The sequence below is a fragment of the Apaloderma vittatum genome, unplaced genomic scaffold (assembly GCF_000703405.1).
Source record: "Apaloderma vittatum isolate BGI_N311 unplaced genomic scaffold, ASM70340v1 scaffold11292, whole genome shotgun sequence".
Classification (NCBI taxonomy): Eukaryota; Metazoa; Chordata; class Aves; order Trogoniformes; family Trogonidae; genus Apaloderma; species Apaloderma vittatum.
The window spans coordinates 762-17297 of NW_009703093.1; the positions used below are offsets into that span (position 1 = coordinate 762).

Genomic DNA, 16536 nt, shown 5'->3' on the forward strand with positions numbered 1-16536 from the left:
AGGATCTTTTGCCCTTACAAAATACAGTCATAATACAAGGAATGTGTTTTTTTTTCCTTTGCTGTTGTTTTAATTATTCCCCCCCTACTCCCTGCCCTCAAGTTGCATATAGCCAATGCTCCAGCTTACCAAAAAAAGAGACAGGTCAGGAAAATCTAACACACGTACGCTCCCCCCATACCTCTAATAAACCACTGAGATGGGAGGACTGAACCTAACTCTATTCAGGGAAAAACCCACCAACCGAATACCAGGAATAAAGCTCTTGCAACAAACCAGACACGGTACCCTTTAATAATTTTACTAGATAAAAACGTTTTACATGTTGTTCAACAAGATGCTACAAATTCCTTCTGCTTAGATCTCTTTCAGCTTCATGGGTTTGAACAAGCAGCCGAATACACTGAAATATTGACTTCTAAAAATAAAAATAAAAAATAAAAATATTGCATTCTTGTCAGTGTCTGTTGGATATTCTCTCATACCCACCAGAGGAAGGTGTATAGTGCACCAGAGATCACAGCCTACTATAGGCTTAATATCAAGTACAGATACACGGAAGCAGATGTATTCATCAGACTGGGGCGGCACGGCAAACGTCAGGCTGGGAACGCGTTTGTTTCCATGCGGAGAACCCTGCTACAGCGTCCCCGCTCAGTCCCCCGTCACTTGTGTGGCTTGCCCGTCCGAGGTTTGGTTGGTGGACTGAATGAACATGGGCTGGGCGATGTCCTGGCCCGCTGGCATGGTCACTTGCTGGATCTGATAGAGTTGCTGGCAGAGACAGAAGCAGGGGAAAGGACGGGCTGTCAGTTCCCATCGTGCTCCCTCTAAGCTCAAGGCTGGCACTAACCCTGCAAGCGGTGGTGCCGCTAACTGCAACGCTCGGGTGCGAGTAAAATCTGTCCCCTCTCCTCCCCAAAACAGACCACAGTTGCCACTGGACAGTTGCTGCTATATCATAACAAAGTAATTCCGTGAATTTCCGATGCCCAGATTGAGTTCAGGCTACTTAGGCAACAGTCAGTAGCTAGGTGTTAAGACCTTTATTCCTAAACTGGTTAGGACTAAAATAGATCCCACCTAGAGTGCAAGGGACTGGATTAATTCAGAGCGAAGGCAGCACAACACCAAGAATCCACCTGAGCTAAGACTGGCACAACATCCCCTTATCCCGCTCCCGGCCAGGGTTTGCCAGCAGCAGGAGGGCTTCCTCAGGGCGAGCCCATTTTGCTAGAACATGCAGCTTTTAGGAGGCTGTTCCCAGTCCCTGGAAGCCAACGAGCTCCAAGCTCTTACCTGCCCGTCTGTGAACTGGCTGAACTGCTGCTGTCCTTGCTGGACTTCTGTCTGCGTTATCTGCAAGGAGAAGAGAAGGATGATCACCGACAGCGCTTCGGAGAGAGGGTCAGAGCCCCACTAACAATATTCTGCAGCTGCCTTTCACGAGCTTTTTTAGCCTCTTTCAAACGTCATCACCCCACCGTGCGGTAAGGCACGGCTCAGGCCGCCGGCCCGCAGTCATGCTGGCGCTAACCGCGAGTCAAGAACAAAGGACACGGGAGTCAGTCGTTCCGAACCGAGCACGGGCATGTCCTCCTCCCTGACTCTCACGAGGAGAACGCGGCCTCGAGGATCCCAGAAAAGCAGCGGCCTCCCTGTCCTCCGAAGGCAGAGAAGAATCCCTCAGCGACCGCTCTCAACCAGAACATGAGACAGCCTGCCGGCTGCAACGCTCGTCTCCACGTTCCAAAGGACACGGGAGTCAGTCGTTCCGAACCGAGCACGGGCATGTCCTCCTCCCTGACTCTCACGAGGAGAACGCGGCCTCGAGGATCCCAGAAAAGCAGCGGCCTCCCTGTCCTCCGAAGGCAGAGAAGAATCCCTCAGCGACCGCTCTCAACCAGAACATGAGACAGCCTGCCGGCTGCAACGCTCGTCTCCACGTTCCACCAACGCGAGGTCGCGCGGCTGCTCCTCCCTCACCCAGCCAGAAGGAGAAGTAGTAAAGACAAGGTTGATGAACCGAAGTTTTACCTGCAATCAGCTCAGAAGCAGCGTGAGCTTTTATACAGCGAGACACACACACCCACACACATTTGCATGCACCTTTCACGGAGAGGGAAAGGAGGCTTCCGCTACGCTCCTTGGCTTTATTATTCTGACGGAAGTAACAGGAAGAAAAAGAAACCCTAGGCCCAAGAGGTGGTAAATCCGACTGGAGTTTGCAGTTGGAGGAGCTGGGGAACAACACTTTACCGGTTCGGTGCCAGCCCTGCCGTGATGGCGCGTACCTGCTGTGCATTGGTTGCAAGCGTCTGGATCTGCCCCTGGACTACCTGGGTGCCTGACACGGGCTGGGCTAAGCGGATATACTGCAGCTGGCCAGCATTCAACTGGACCTGGAGACAAGCGGAGGGGGCAGGGAAAGAAAATTAAACAGGTAACTGTGTAACCTGAAACACACAAACTTGCCTTCTCGTTTCCACAACAGAAGCCCGAGTAACAGGTGACCCCGGGGAGTTGGGGTCGGGGTGGGGAAACGCTTCAGCTGATTTTTAACGGTTTGGATGAGGAGCTACTGCCGGCCCTGCCAAAGCGAGTCCACAGAACTCCTGCTCGTTTCTTGAAGCAAAACCCCCGAGGAAGCACACCATCACTTCTCTCTCCACGCCGGGAGTGGTCGGTTAGTAGCCAAAGCATATTAAAGTGCTAAATTTTGGAGAGCTCAGAGAACACTCACTTGGCTTTTTGGTTACGAGAACTGAGCTACTGCTTTGATGCATCATTTCACAGAAAGAAAACGGTTATGAGCTAGCTGCACATAATGACATTCCTACTATACCCTGCCAGAAATTATAAAAAATATATGGGGAAATTGTCACATAAATAAAGGCAGCAGAGATGACAAACCCCAAGGATATATTTGGAAGCTTTTAATGCAACTCTCTGCCAGTATATGTCAACCCCCACCTGGCAAACGCTGGTATTTTCTGTGTCAATACTTCGTGTATAACATTCAAACGCAAATTTATTTCCTACAACCCTCATCCTGCAAGGTTAGATGCCTGGGGGTGTGGGACGTGAAGACAATGTCCTCATCACAACCTGCGATATAAACAGCTAATACTGCTAAAACACATCTGAGAAGCAATAAAAAGATCACAGTGGGATTGATACTGCTGTTGAATTTTTCATTTTGTGTTATTTAACTTCAGAACATTTAGATTGACACTTGTAAGGTTAATTACATATAAAAAATGGTTTGAGTTTTCTTCTTTTTAAAAAAAGAGAAAGAAGGACATAGAAAACACTTGAAAAAACCGCTCCTCGACAAAGGTTCACGTGCCTCGAACGTGGTCTTGGCATTTACACAAACGCCGCTGACTTGCCCAGCTGTGTCTAGAGGCTCCAATATTATTTCAGGAGCAGATCAGCTCCACGTGAGCAAGTTTACATTTCAGTAAAGGATCTGATCGGCCAGCAGATCATGTTTTCCTCACTGGAGGCTTCCTGCTCACATTTTAACTGCGCTCCTAACTGGAGGGGTGAGAGCGATTTGGGAAGAGTGCTCCTGCAGAAAGGAGAGCAAGCTCCGAGGAACCCACCCAACGAGGTCTGGCTAAGATGCCGATTAAATTTAACACAGAATTACCGTGGACAAACAAGTGATCACCCATTTAATTGATGGATACGCTTTCTTCCAGTTTTTCTCAGTTTATAGAAAGTAAAAGTCGCCTTTCCGCAGGCAAGCCACGGTCCTAGAGCAAACGGTGAATCACGGCAGAGAAGCGTAACAACATGAGAGTGTGTGGAAAACCAGCAAGAGAACATTTGTGAGATTCCCTCAACACTCCTGCGATTGCCAGAGGCGCTCCCGGCTTTACGAGAGCGTTTCCAACTGTCCTACTTGTCTGAGGAAAGATTCTCCGCTGAACCCTAGCGGACACCAGCGTGAAAAGGAACGATCAGAAGACAGAACAAACTACATCTAGAGAAAAAGGTAACTCGAGGGAAAAACCAAGCCAAGCACAGCAGGAAGAGCAGAACAGGCAGCACCGCTGCAGAGAGCGAGGACTTTGAATTCGTGAAACCCAACAGGTCCAGGTTAGGGCACTAAAAACCTCGGCAGCGAGTGCGTGGCTCCGTGCTCTCTTGTACTTCACTTGCAGGAAGTGAGCAAAGGGCAAGATGCTTCCCTCAGCACAAGGTGAGACTCTTCAACGCGCCATGATTACGAAGAATCCTCTTAATTACAGTCAAAACAGTACGGCTGCGAGATACAGAAGTGCGAATCATTAAAACACTGCCCCCAAGTTGCTCTGCTTTGCAGCCTTACAACTGCTCAAGACCCAGGTGCTCCCAAAGACCCGGCGCTCTGGCACTTGGCAGCTTCGGCCTCACGTCTGCAGCGCAAGAAGCCTTTGAGGACCAGCCAGGGCTCCCTGCTCCGAGCTGCTCCCAGGCAAGAGGAAGGCAGAAGCGTGTGCTTGGCTAAAACCAGGCACTAATTCAGCAGCCTCTCGGCTCACACTCCTAAAACAAGGGACCCACTTACAACAGGATCCACACACAACTTTCTGCAGAAGGTTACGGCCCCCTCACAGCTACTTTACAAAGAATTCTTTCTCCAAGCCCCTTTCTTATAGGGATGCTCTGGAAACAACTGGAAAATGAGTGAGAGCCGTTCTTTTCTTGCTGAACCAAAGGAGGATGCTGCAACATTTAGTCCTGTTGTAAGAGATTCACTGAGGCTGGACGTGGACATCTCCTTCCAAAACGCTCTGAAGGGCAAGTATCTTGGAGAGACGAGAAGAAAAAAGAAGAATGTAAAAGAAAGGTAGTGGAGAACGCAGAGAAGACAAAAGGTTGCTTGTAATAAAATACTGTATTTGACAAGCGATTCACTTCCCTTGCGACCAAAACCTTAAGCCAAGCAGTAGGAATGAGCTGAAGACTTAAGAAATGAAAAGCATTTGGAAATGAATTTGAAGAATCTGGCAACACCCGCAATCTAAACCTTTTCCGAGATGCGATGTCAAAGCACGGACATTTGCCAGACAGACAGAGGGAAGCGTAGCAAATCTTGAAAAGCAAAACTCGTGTGAAAGATCAGTTTTGCCGTGGCTGTGGGTACTTCTCAGTAACAGAAATCAAAGAAATGCTTCTCTTGGGCACTTGGTCTGACCTTTGGGTTGCTGGCTGAGCACACGGAACTGGGGATTTAAATTTTTAAAAATTTTTTGAAGAGGTATGAAATTTTCCAGATGAGAGGACCGAAAGAGCCAGCTTTTTTTGTGATTCCAAGTTACAGAAAGAGAGCAGAAAAGGTGATATTTTTTGACCCACATGTTTACTTGGACACATGCCAGAACGTTACTGCTGATGTTGGGTATTCAAAATCCCATTCTTAAGGCAAATCTACATTGATGTGAAAGCGAGGAGGAATGCTCTGGTTCTGCACAGCCATTCCTCCAACCAGCCCAAAGTATTTCACCAAAGTATTTCTTGTAGCATAAAAGTTTATTAATAACTCACAGATGGCACCTTTCCCACTAAAGCCTGCCAGGTCATGCCTACAGATTGCAGAGACAGAACCAAGCACAGGCAAAAGGAGCCAATTATGCTTTATTGAAACCACACTGCAGTAAAGAACTAAGGGTTTATCCAGGAAATATTATATTTATTGCTTCCTAATCGTAACTCTTCCACTTGGGGGAAAGCGTTGGGGTTGGGCAACAGGTCTAGATAGGTGAGATTTATTCCCTCCTTCACGCCACACCTCGCTAGTTTTTCCTCTCTAAGTGCAGGAGACACACCACTCAATCCAAACTTCCTCTGACAGTTAAAAAAGCATACGTGTACAGTCTCATGCCAGAAGAGCAGCAGAGAGTTTGCTCGCGAGACCGTCACAGGGTTCTGCTGGCAGAGCCTTACCGGTATCTGCTGGATTTCTCCCGTGTTGGTGATGATCTGCTGCATGACTTGCATGGTCTGCCCGGTCCCGCTCTGAGCCTGCTGGGTCTGTCCCTGCGGCTGCGCCTGCACGATCTGCACCTGCTGCCCTTCTCCCACCTGCATGGTCACAGGGGTGCTCTGCGGGCACACAGGGAGAAGGACTGAACGTGGGTGAAAAGGCCACAAGACACAAAGGCTGGGCTAGACAGGCTGCCCCCCAGGCCTGCTGCTACTTAAATCACCGTGGAGGGCAGTCAGGACCTAGAGGACCCTTGTCACAAGCTGTCTCAACATCTGGTCATGACCAGAATCACAGAATAGTTTAGGTTGGAAAAGATCTTTAAAATCGAGTCCAACCACTAACCTAGTGATGCCAGGCCCACCACTAAACCACGTCCCTGAGCACCACACACACACACACGTTAGTCCTGCACGTAACTCATCATATCCTCCAGGAAACCAAAACTAACTCCTCAAACAGTCTTTTCTGTGTAAGAGCTGAAACACAGATCGCACGCCCTGGCAAGAAGTGCGAGCTGCCAGCCTACAGGCAGCCACTTCCAACACTGTCGAATCAAAGGAGTATTTTCCACAGTAAAGTCCAAACCTACATTCTTACCCCCTTTTAAAACCCTCCAGGGACGAAGACCCCACCGCTCCCCCAGGCAGCCTGTCCCAGTGCTCGACAGCCCTTTCACTGAAGAACTTTTCCCCAATAGCCAATCTACACCTCCCCTGGTGCACCTTGAGGCCACGTCCTCTTGTCCTGCACATTTCCACACCCTAACTGACCGTTCTGAGCAGTGAGGACAGGACCCTCCCCACAGGTGAGCTGAGCCCCAAAGCCCCCACATGCTGCTGCTGGCTCACCTGCCCTTGCTGAGGCTGGGCGATGATGATCTGTCCCGGCTGGATAGTCGTCGTGGACGTGGTGGTCTGCTGTCCTTGCTGCTGCCCCTGGACCTGCACCGCAGCCGGTTGCTGAGCAAGCGTGAAATAATACTGCACGGGCTCCGCCGGCGTCACAGCCTGACGCACCTCCTCCTGCAGCACAGGGACAAGGCAGGTAAATGGGGAGGGAGCAGATCAATATCTACCCCCCGGCCCCCAGCTGAACTATTCTCCCCTTAAGCATGCTCCGTTGAAAAGTACCTTTAATACCTTTAATAACAGTTACATTTGAAGTGATAAATCGAAATTTTCTCATTTATTCAGCTACGAGGAAATCAGAAATGTTTCCAATACCCTAACGTCTGAAGTGATAAATGGAAATTTTCTCATTTATTCAGCTACAGGGAAATCAGAAATGTTTCCAATACCCTAACGTGTAAGACTGTGGCTACCGACTTCATCACGAGAGGCAAATGAGTAAAATTACCATGGCTGAAATCCACGCAGCTCCTCATCAGTGAATTCCGTCCCCGCCTGTTACCTTAACGCAGAATGAACTGCAAACGGAGCAGCAAGACTTACACCTGTCAACAAAACCCTCTTGTGCCCAGCACAAACCTCAGTCTAGCTCCGATGTCAAAGCCCCAGGAATAAGGTCACAGGCTTGATGTACACTGCCGTGCCTTCATTTAGTTATTGAAATCCAGCTTCTCCGCAATGGTAACAATTTCATTTTGTACTGTGGCTTAACAGCCCCACTCTGCTGGTAGTGGGAACACCTCAAGGGCGAAGAAACAAAAGGCTCTGCTCTAGCTCACTGTCAAATAATACTGCTCTTCTGTTTTATCTAAGCACATCTTTAGGAGGGAGAAGCCCCTTATGATTTATGGTATTTTAGGCCAAGAAGTAGATTTTCAGGGATTACGTTAAGTGGCGAGCCGTTAACCCTTGCAAACCAAAATTCCTAAGCTCCCCAGAGAAGCGTTCGGATCTTGTACCTCACGGAGGACGCAGCTCGCAAGGTGTTCACTCCATGGCAGAAGGCGTAAACAATCCTCTCCCAGCCACCTCGAGTTCACAGCTGAGAGTGTAGGATGTTTACACGTGCTACGACATGGTAGATTCCCACTTAAACAAGTGCTTGACTCCCTGCATTAAACGTGGCTTGCTCATGGCTTACCTTCAGTCCATCCAACTGGGCAGGGAAAGAAAAATCCACAATAAACAAGAGCGATGTATGTTGTCTAGATGGGCATCACGCTTCGGGTGGAAGAGCCCTTAGTTCGCTTCGGTGCCCGTCTCTCAGAGGGACAGCAACTAAACCAAAGACTGACCACTGGGAGGTTTCTCAGCAGCCTGCCAGGAGGTTGCCCTCCACAGATGAAGCTGTTCACAAGTGGCTGTAATGCAGAAGCAACTTCGAAGTGTGGCTCTCAGAGAAAACCTGAGCACCAGTACTGCGAACTGCTGAAATCAAACACTTCCTGCATATGGTAGTTCACCGATTATTGCCACCCGCTTCACCACAGCCTCTGGCGGAAGCATCACTAACAAATTTTAAATATATATTCAACAGGGCATGTCTCCAGTCAACTATGACAGCGCAGGCATAGAGGAGCTGCGGCTGCTTCTGTAAAGCCCAGTCCTGAGATGTGTTCCTTCTAGAGCACTCCCATCCCCAATTCCTCGCTGAGTCCTGAAACATTTAAGGCAATTGAGTACTTCTGTAAGTACCTATTCCAGGTTAAGTTGCATTTGCTGCAGTAAAAAATCCAAATCTGCTTGAGCTCAGCTATATCACACCGTTTGCCATCTTTTATTTTCAAGCCACAGCTTTAGTTACCAGAGCAACATAACAGTTGTGGTTGCGTTCCCAGCTCCTCCACGTAACCAAAACTAACTCTTCAAACAGTCTTTTCCGTGTAAGAGATGAAATACAGATTGCACACCCAGCCAAAAAGAGCGAGCTGTCAGCCTACAGGCAGTGACTTTTCAACGCTGTCGAACCAAAGGAGTGTTTTCCACCGCAAAGTCTGAACCTACATTCTTACCGGGCAGCTCTTTCTCCATCCAGCAGCACTCACGGGCAGCGAATGCATCGTCAAGAGATAGATCTCTGAAGCCTATTTCAGACCAAAAGCCATCAGGGCTTCACTGCTGACACGGTGCAACCCAAAAGACAGAGCTCTGGCGGGATTCACCCTCGACATGTGTTAACCCAGCACCCGCCTGTGAAGTCTCAAAGCTCTCGTGCCGAGGTGACGGCGGCAGCCTGCTGCTGTAAACATCCGACTGAAAGCTCCTTCCAACACCTCACAGCTTCCAGTCAAGGATGTTTACAGTAGCGACAACTGCCCCAAAGGATGCAGAAGATGGTATGGGAAGCAAAGAAGTCTGGTTTTCCCTTTACAGGTCAAAGGACGCACACTTTTAAAAATTCCAACCCTGGCAACGTTTGGTGTCAGAGCTATTTAGTAAACGCCCAAGTCAGACGTCTGTAAATCTACATGCAAGCTTTATTTCCGTAATAAAAAATTAATATATTTAAGAACCTGAAAACTACTTTAAATAAATCTGTAAAAGAGGCACAAATCCCACATTCAGATCTGATCTGTATTGCTTTATCGACTCTCCTTAATTAGAGGCTGAGATCACACTACGGAAAGGACAGACAGCAGTCAACCATTCTGGTGTCTCACCTGACGCTTTGGAGGCTTCAGCTCGTCTCTTGGAACAATATCAATAAGAAAATCGAACTGATCGAACTTTGTAATCGCCATGGCAATGTCATTCCTCTGAAACGAGCAAAAAGAGAAAAGCATCCTTCAGCTTTAGGAGTCTGTCACTGGATACAGTCTGAGCTTTAATCAATCAAATTAAATGGAGTCAAGTGACAACGTCTTCTCCAGATCCCAAGTGGTCAAGCTTGGCGGTGAGAACTTCTGGTTTGGTCTGTCTCGTGCTGAGGCTTCCAAGATGTGCAGTAAGAAGGTGCTCATCAAACTCAGGCTTTTACAGCCATCTACTCACCCCCTGGGCCTCATCGAGCTCTCCACAACGCTACAGCTGCAATTCACTACAGAGGGCTCAGGATATTAATCAAAAGAGGGATTCTTCTAAAAAATAATCAAAAAACCCTCCCACATTTTTGAAAAGAAGCTTTGTAGAAAGATGAGGATGACCGCTCCACGTATTAGCAGCAACGGATGCAGAATCTAGTGAGGTGGGAATGGGATCATGGGAAAAAAAAAATAAAGTATCACAGGATCTTATTTAGGGCAGGGGAATCCTGAGAGATGGTGAGAGAACAGGCTTCAACATGTAGAAGGGCAAAATGGTTAAAAGAAAGCATGAAGATTAAAACATATACTCAGCAAACTGGCCAAACATGTATCAGAAAAAGGAAGCGCAAGAGCCAAGGAGCTTCTATAAAAAGCTGGCAAGGTAAGTGTCTTCTCTAAGTGGCTTGTAACCTTACTTTCATACCTTGCCTGAAAAAGAAATCCAAAGAACAGCATTAGGTCAAAGCATTAAAGACCTGAATAAAGATAAGTCATCACTTTATTGTATTTGCTTAAGATCTGAAACAACATCCAAGATCAAAAAAGCTGAATTTCTTAAGGAAAAAAATAAAAGAAAATGTACTCTCTCATTTTAAAATTCTTGCAAGCCATCATAAAAAGCTTCCTGGCTAATTCAAGGAGCTATTAAAAGTCTCACTCTCATTAGCTGAAAATAAATTTGCAAAGCATATATATGAAGAAGATGTGAGACAACGATGCCTTTGCTGCCTACTGAGTAGGTAAAAGACCATCAATCCTTCCATCACAGGCCAGTTGCCATTCCTAAACCTTACACCATCCTGGCATTTAATTACCAAGCAATAATCACGGAGAAAGCACAGGAGACGTTTCTTTGGTTCTGCAGGCAGCAGAGATTATAGAAGTATCTTCACCAGGAAGAAAACTTTTGCTGAGCAGACCTATCTCCTGTTTCATTCTCCACGCTGAGCATTGGGCTCGCTCCAGTTTCCTCAGGACTGGACTTCCCCCAGCTCAGACCTCTCCACTCAACACTGTCTTCCCAGGTACTGGACGAGCAGAGCCCACTTCTCTCCAGTTGCAGTGGCCGTGCCGAGGGCAGCTGCTCCCTGCTGGCAGCTGCTGGGGAAGGCAAAACACCACAATCTCTCATCCCCGACCCGAGCGCCTGAACTCGTGGGTATTGTACTTTTGAGTAGTTCTAGTGAACGTGTCAGACTAAAAACCGATGCTCTCCCCTCCCACCCATAAAAAGGCCCTAAACAGTCACAGCTGACTCTTGAACCACTGAGAAAACGACTGTTACTGAAGGTCTCTTGATCTAGAATAAACAGAAATCTGTTCTGGAGGAGGGTATTTGTGTTTTCATCTCTACACGTTTATTGACACAAACTAACATTTACAAGCTGACATTAGGACTACTACTGAAAAACAGATCCGCTGGAAATTCATCAGCTACAGCCATCCTGAGTCATTAACGGAGAGCTGCCGCTTTGGGGGTTTTTAGTTGTTTCCTCCCCCTCCCCTCCTTATTGTTGTTTGCTTTTCTCAAAGTACATTAAGAAAAAAGCTTTTCACTCGCACATGACACTGGGCGCTGTGCTTTGCACACAGCTTTGTAGCACTAAACACAGGTACTAAAGCTCTGGTCTACAAAACATGCCTCATATTAGGGAAACAAAGCATTGAAAACAAGTTTTTGAAGCAGCTGAAGGCTGGGTAGGAGCAGCTCCGTTACCTGCAGGGTCCTCCGCTTGTTGTCTTCCGTGTGTATCCAGGCCCGCAAAGTCAATTCTGTGATGAATATCTGAGCTGCCTTGGCGAACAACACCGGAGCTTCTGCGCTGATCATCTGCAAGCAAGTTTACACGTTGATTTTTTTTGTTTACCGTGAGTATTCTGCTATTGCCAAGTGGCACTCGGAGGAACGTTACCGTGGGAATCGAACCCAAGTGGCTGCACTCCTGAACCAGTGAACTTGGGGGAATTTCCACATCAGAATATCTATGGGTCTGGCGGTCCACAGAGTTACCAGCCTCAACTTAAATATACTGTTGGGAGCACTGGACACGGAAAATTTGTCTCCAAAGTCTGTTTCCTCCTCCGTGACCAGTCAGACCCCCCGGCTGCACCTTTGGTTAAATGATTCGGAAACACGAGAGGACAGGTTGAGGGCTCGTTTTAACACCTGGCCTTTACTTTGTAGTCGTCACGTTTATGGGATTTGAAACCAATGCTGGAACTGCAAAGGAGGATTGGAGGCTGAGCAAAGATTCAGCCTCACCGAATTCCTTCTCCTTAAAAAGCATCCAGCTAGAGTTTTATTCAAACTAAGCAATTTCATTATTAGCTGGCTTGGCATTAATGCTTATTCCCTTTAATTCCTGTTCATTACGTTCCAGACAAGCCAGAGACTTCTCCCCTTCCTGCTCTGCCCTAAAATATTCCCCCTTCATCACCAAAACCGTGGCACTCGATCGGCTCAGAAACCGAATTCGGAGCCCGGGGTTCACTCCCTTTCCTGGCGGAACTTCCCTTCTCTGGGAGGACACCACACGCCCTTCTGGGGTCTCATTTTTAGCAGGAGGAGGGTGTCATGCCAAAAAAATACAAGGAGAAAGCATAAACCATTCTCTTTTCTCTTCAGAGTTAAGTGTCTGACAGATTTTTTTTTAAAAAGCCGGGAGGACTGGAGCAGCAGGAGTCAAACCCTGCAGGTGATCCCTTTCTCCTTCCTTTCACGTCACAAGTTTTCATCAGTCAATTCATGTGCCGTCACCATCAGTCACGCGTCAAGGGCTCAGCTCAAATACTGGTACCAAGCCTAAGCGATCGCTTATTTTTCCCATAAACCAGAAGCAGCACAGCACACATGTAACCACCAGCACCACTCTTTCTACTAAACACTCAATAGCTTTGTAAAGAGTCGAGAGAAACAAGGAGGAAATGTGAGAAAACAGTTCAGCCCTACAAAAACCAAGATATACTCAGAATTATATACCAGAAGGAAGCACAATTCTTCAGCAAAGATCCCAAGTGATTTTGCTTTCCCAGCTCAGTTTAAGCACACAAGGACAGGTACCGTTCCGTTCGAGGCAACTATTAAAATGTGCTTTAATAAATAAATATATAGTGACGATAAGAACTGCAAAGAATTCTAGCTGCAATATCCCCCCAAAGGATCATAAACAGGAGAAAGAAAAAGGTGAGTGTACCTTCACATCTTCATCTAGTTTCATTATCTTCTTAATACGAGCCAGAGGGAGTTCTTGAACTCTGAAGTCTTTCTGCAGAGAGAGAGATTCACATTTGAGAGACTCTTGACCGATACTTAACTGAAAACAAAGGTAAGACAGATACTAAAACACGGCTGTATCATCTAGAACTAAACTGGCTACACTTAGATTTATAAAAATTACTGAAGTACGGTGGCTTCTCCTCAGGCCTGCGAATCCTCATCTGCTTTTCTACATTTTACACTGATATGATTCTACTTCAACCTTCTGTCAGACACTCACGTCTACTATTTCACCTCAGAGCTGAAGTCACTCTGCACAACAGGACGTTTTTCATGTTATGCGCTTCTGCATCTATTTATATTTGAGGCAACTAATTCAATTAGGTGTCTGGGGACTCAGAAACCACTGGAATTTACAAAAAGTCAAAAGAGAAAAGGAAGGCAAACAAGAGCTATGTGGGGCCACAGGATGAGATTTTTGCTTTATTTGTACTTCCCTGTCGCCCAATACCAATTTTGGTGTTAAAAATCTTGCAAGAAAACTTGTAAGGGAATAAGAAAAAAAAAAAGAAAACAACAAAATCCCCCACAACTTGTCTATTCCTGGTTTTTGATGGATTTCTCACTATTTTCCAGCAAAGTGAACCGCTGGCTCAGGACCGTGCAATGATGCTTTAGGGGACCAAGTGCTGGGGCTGCACTGAACCGACTTTGCTGCCTTCTCTGAAGGCGCGACGAGGAATTCAGAGAAAAATCAAAATCTGCAGGGCGGCGCCGCCAGGAGGAAGGGCCGAGGCCGCGTGCCGCCGTCCCTGGAGCTCGGAATCGCCTTCTGGAAAGATGTCTTACCTTCCCAACGAACGTGTCGTAGAAATATAAACGGGAACGCATTTCTCTAAGGAAGAAAGAGCTGCGGGACCCGTTAGTGAAACAAAAGAGGGGGAAAAAATGCTGAAAATGCTGTTTTCTACTCAAGCAAAATACCGAGGTTGTGTGTGGTCCAGCCAGTACTCCAGTAGGGGGCATTTGATTTTATTTATCTATTAAAAAAAAGAGATACGTAAGTTTACATATAAATATTTTATATGCATATAGATCAAAAAAGCATTCCGTGCCCTCATTCTGGAGGGAAGGAGGAGTGCAGTATTCCTGGTAACATGCTGCAAATCACACCTAGTTTGGGGGGTGAGGGTGTCCTCGCAAGGAGTGCCAAGGGCTGCTGCATCCCGCTGGGAAATGCGGGATTTTGGAAGGATTTTAGGCAACGAGAGGAGAGCAGCTAGGGCTGGGACCCGAGTTTCAACACACAACACGCTCAGGGTGACATTTTAAACCACCAACCACCCCATAAACAACTGAAGAGGTTGCTGAGGCATGGAAAAATATCCCAAAGATTTTGAGTTTTTCTTCTTTATTTTTAAATCTCTTTCCTTTTTGAAGAGCCTCACAAGCTTTGAGTGAACCTCAAAGAAAGATGAGGACAAAATTTCTAACTAGTGATACTCTTCACAGTCTTATTAACCTCTACGAACAGGCCTGCAAGCAGATCTTCAGAGAAGAGAGACGCTGGGAGAAACTCGAAAACAAAATAAGAGCTCCCGTATTGCTTTAAGGCAGACAGGCAAACGTCACATAAATCAAAATGCATACGCAAGTACCACGGTGAAGGGAAGCATGACCACGACTGGCTTCCACCCAGCAGAACAAACTTGAGACACCAATTCTTCATCTTTTCTTTTTTTCCAAATTAGGTCTCGATGTTTTCTCAGGCCTCTTCAGAGTCTCAGTCCTGTCCTGCTTGTGCTTTCCCTGAGACTGGGCTGCAGCCCTTTCTGTTCTACTGGGCAGAGACTGGTTTGTTCTTCTAAAGCAGCTCCTTCTTCTTCCTCCTGAATTTGAGCTACTGGTGGCCCGTGGCAAACGCCCAAAAGTGGGCAGAGCGAGCCCTGCAGAGCGGGCAACCGGAGCAAAGAGCTGCCCTGACCTCGCTGGGCAGGACACGCCGCCGAGCTTTTAAATTTACTTACGTCCAACCTCCTCGAGAGCACTTCTGCACCACGAGCTTCAAGATGTGATGACGCAGCGGACAACTACACAGGAATGTTTTCGTGGTTATCCCTTTTCCTTCCCAACTCCCCTCCGCTGTCCTCAGTGAAATTTTCAATGACTTACTAGCTCGCAGTGAAATAAATAGATTCATACGACAGTTAAAAATTAAGCTGCCCGGACTCGATAAGCTGCATAATAAAGCCCTTTCATGTGGAGATGAAGACAAACTACAGCTCTCGAACACAAGAATTCACTGCGCTGAAAGAGGAAAGTAATTAATTCTGGTTATGCATACAAATTTCTACATCTGTTTCTTTAATCAACTATCTGTACACAGGCTGAAAAAAAGCAGCTTATCTGCAGACTAGTGGATTGGGGTTTTCACTCTGAACAGCCCATCTTCCACTGGAGTTCTTTTGTTTTCAGCTACATTAAAAGCACGGGGGTGTGCTTTCAGGACCCCTGTATCACAGTAACCCATCAATCTCTCTTGAAAAGTCATTTTTATTATATGCCCTTGTTCTCAGGCATATCTCTTTTGGGGATGTTAAAAAACAGAAGCTACTTACTCCAATTCTTATTCTCAACCTATACAGGATTTTTTTTTTTAATCAAATGTCTTTAATAAAGCACATGAGAATGATGCACTTGGCATTCAAGTGATTTTCGAAATTTCAGGCTTGTCAAAGGAGATAGTTCTGGGAGAGGGTATAATAATTCTATACACAAGTCTAAACCCAAAAATTCATTGACGAAACTGTACCTGTCTGTCAACAGTCAGTTGTTTGAAGTTATGAAGTGTGGGGGGGAGAGACTAAGTTGTATTTTGAACAGTAAAACCCCCCAGGGTGTGGTGCTGAGGCCTTTGGTGTGGATAAGGGCTCCCTCACACGCTGTCACACATTTTATATCTCCGAATTTCAACAGCACTTAAACAGCCCACGTAGTCCAACGTGAGGTATGTTCCCAACTCCCTTCTCAAATCCCTCAGTCCTCTGTTAGCTAAACCAACATATGGCAGCTGTACTTAACACCTGGAGCTACTTTAAAATCATTCCCCTTTTCCTCACAAACAGAAGACAATTCCCCTGTAATTCTCTAGAAAGCAGCCAGGGTCATCCCTCAGCATCTTAAAAGGACCTTTGGATCAACTTTGTCTCCTCAATTAGTTCAGAAAGAACCAAGGGTGGGGCTGCTACATCTCACCGTGCTACAAATCAGCCGCATTCAATTTATAGCTCAAGTTTTGGCAGCTGCAGCCAAGAGGCAAAAGCCTGGAGGAACAATTATTTATCAGCTCTTACAGCCACCTCATAGCGTGTAAAATAACCAAACCCTACTGGATGCCGTGAGCAGCAG

The 16536-nt window shown here is 46.7% G+C and overlaps 1 protein-coding gene across 1 annotated transcript; it reads right to left on the minus strand.

The window, feature by feature from the left end:
- Positions 1 to 435: 435 nt before the first annotated feature.
- On the minus strand, positions 436 to 13172 carry NFYC (nuclear transcription factor Y, gamma). The gene is made up of 8 exons (XM_009864495.1): positions 13106 to 13172; positions 11629 to 11742; positions 9549 to 9644; positions 6829 to 7002; positions 5938 to 6075; positions 2295 to 2402; positions 1300 to 1359; positions 436 to 774 (listed from the first exon to the last, which is right to left on the minus strand). Exons 1-8 carry the CDS (start codon positions 13127 to 13129, stop codon positions 655 to 657), a joined length of 834 nt encoding a protein of 277 aa, XP_009862797.1. The 5' UTR covers positions 13130 to 13172; the 3' UTR covers positions 436 to 654.
- Positions 13173 to 16536: the final 3364 nt, after the last annotated feature.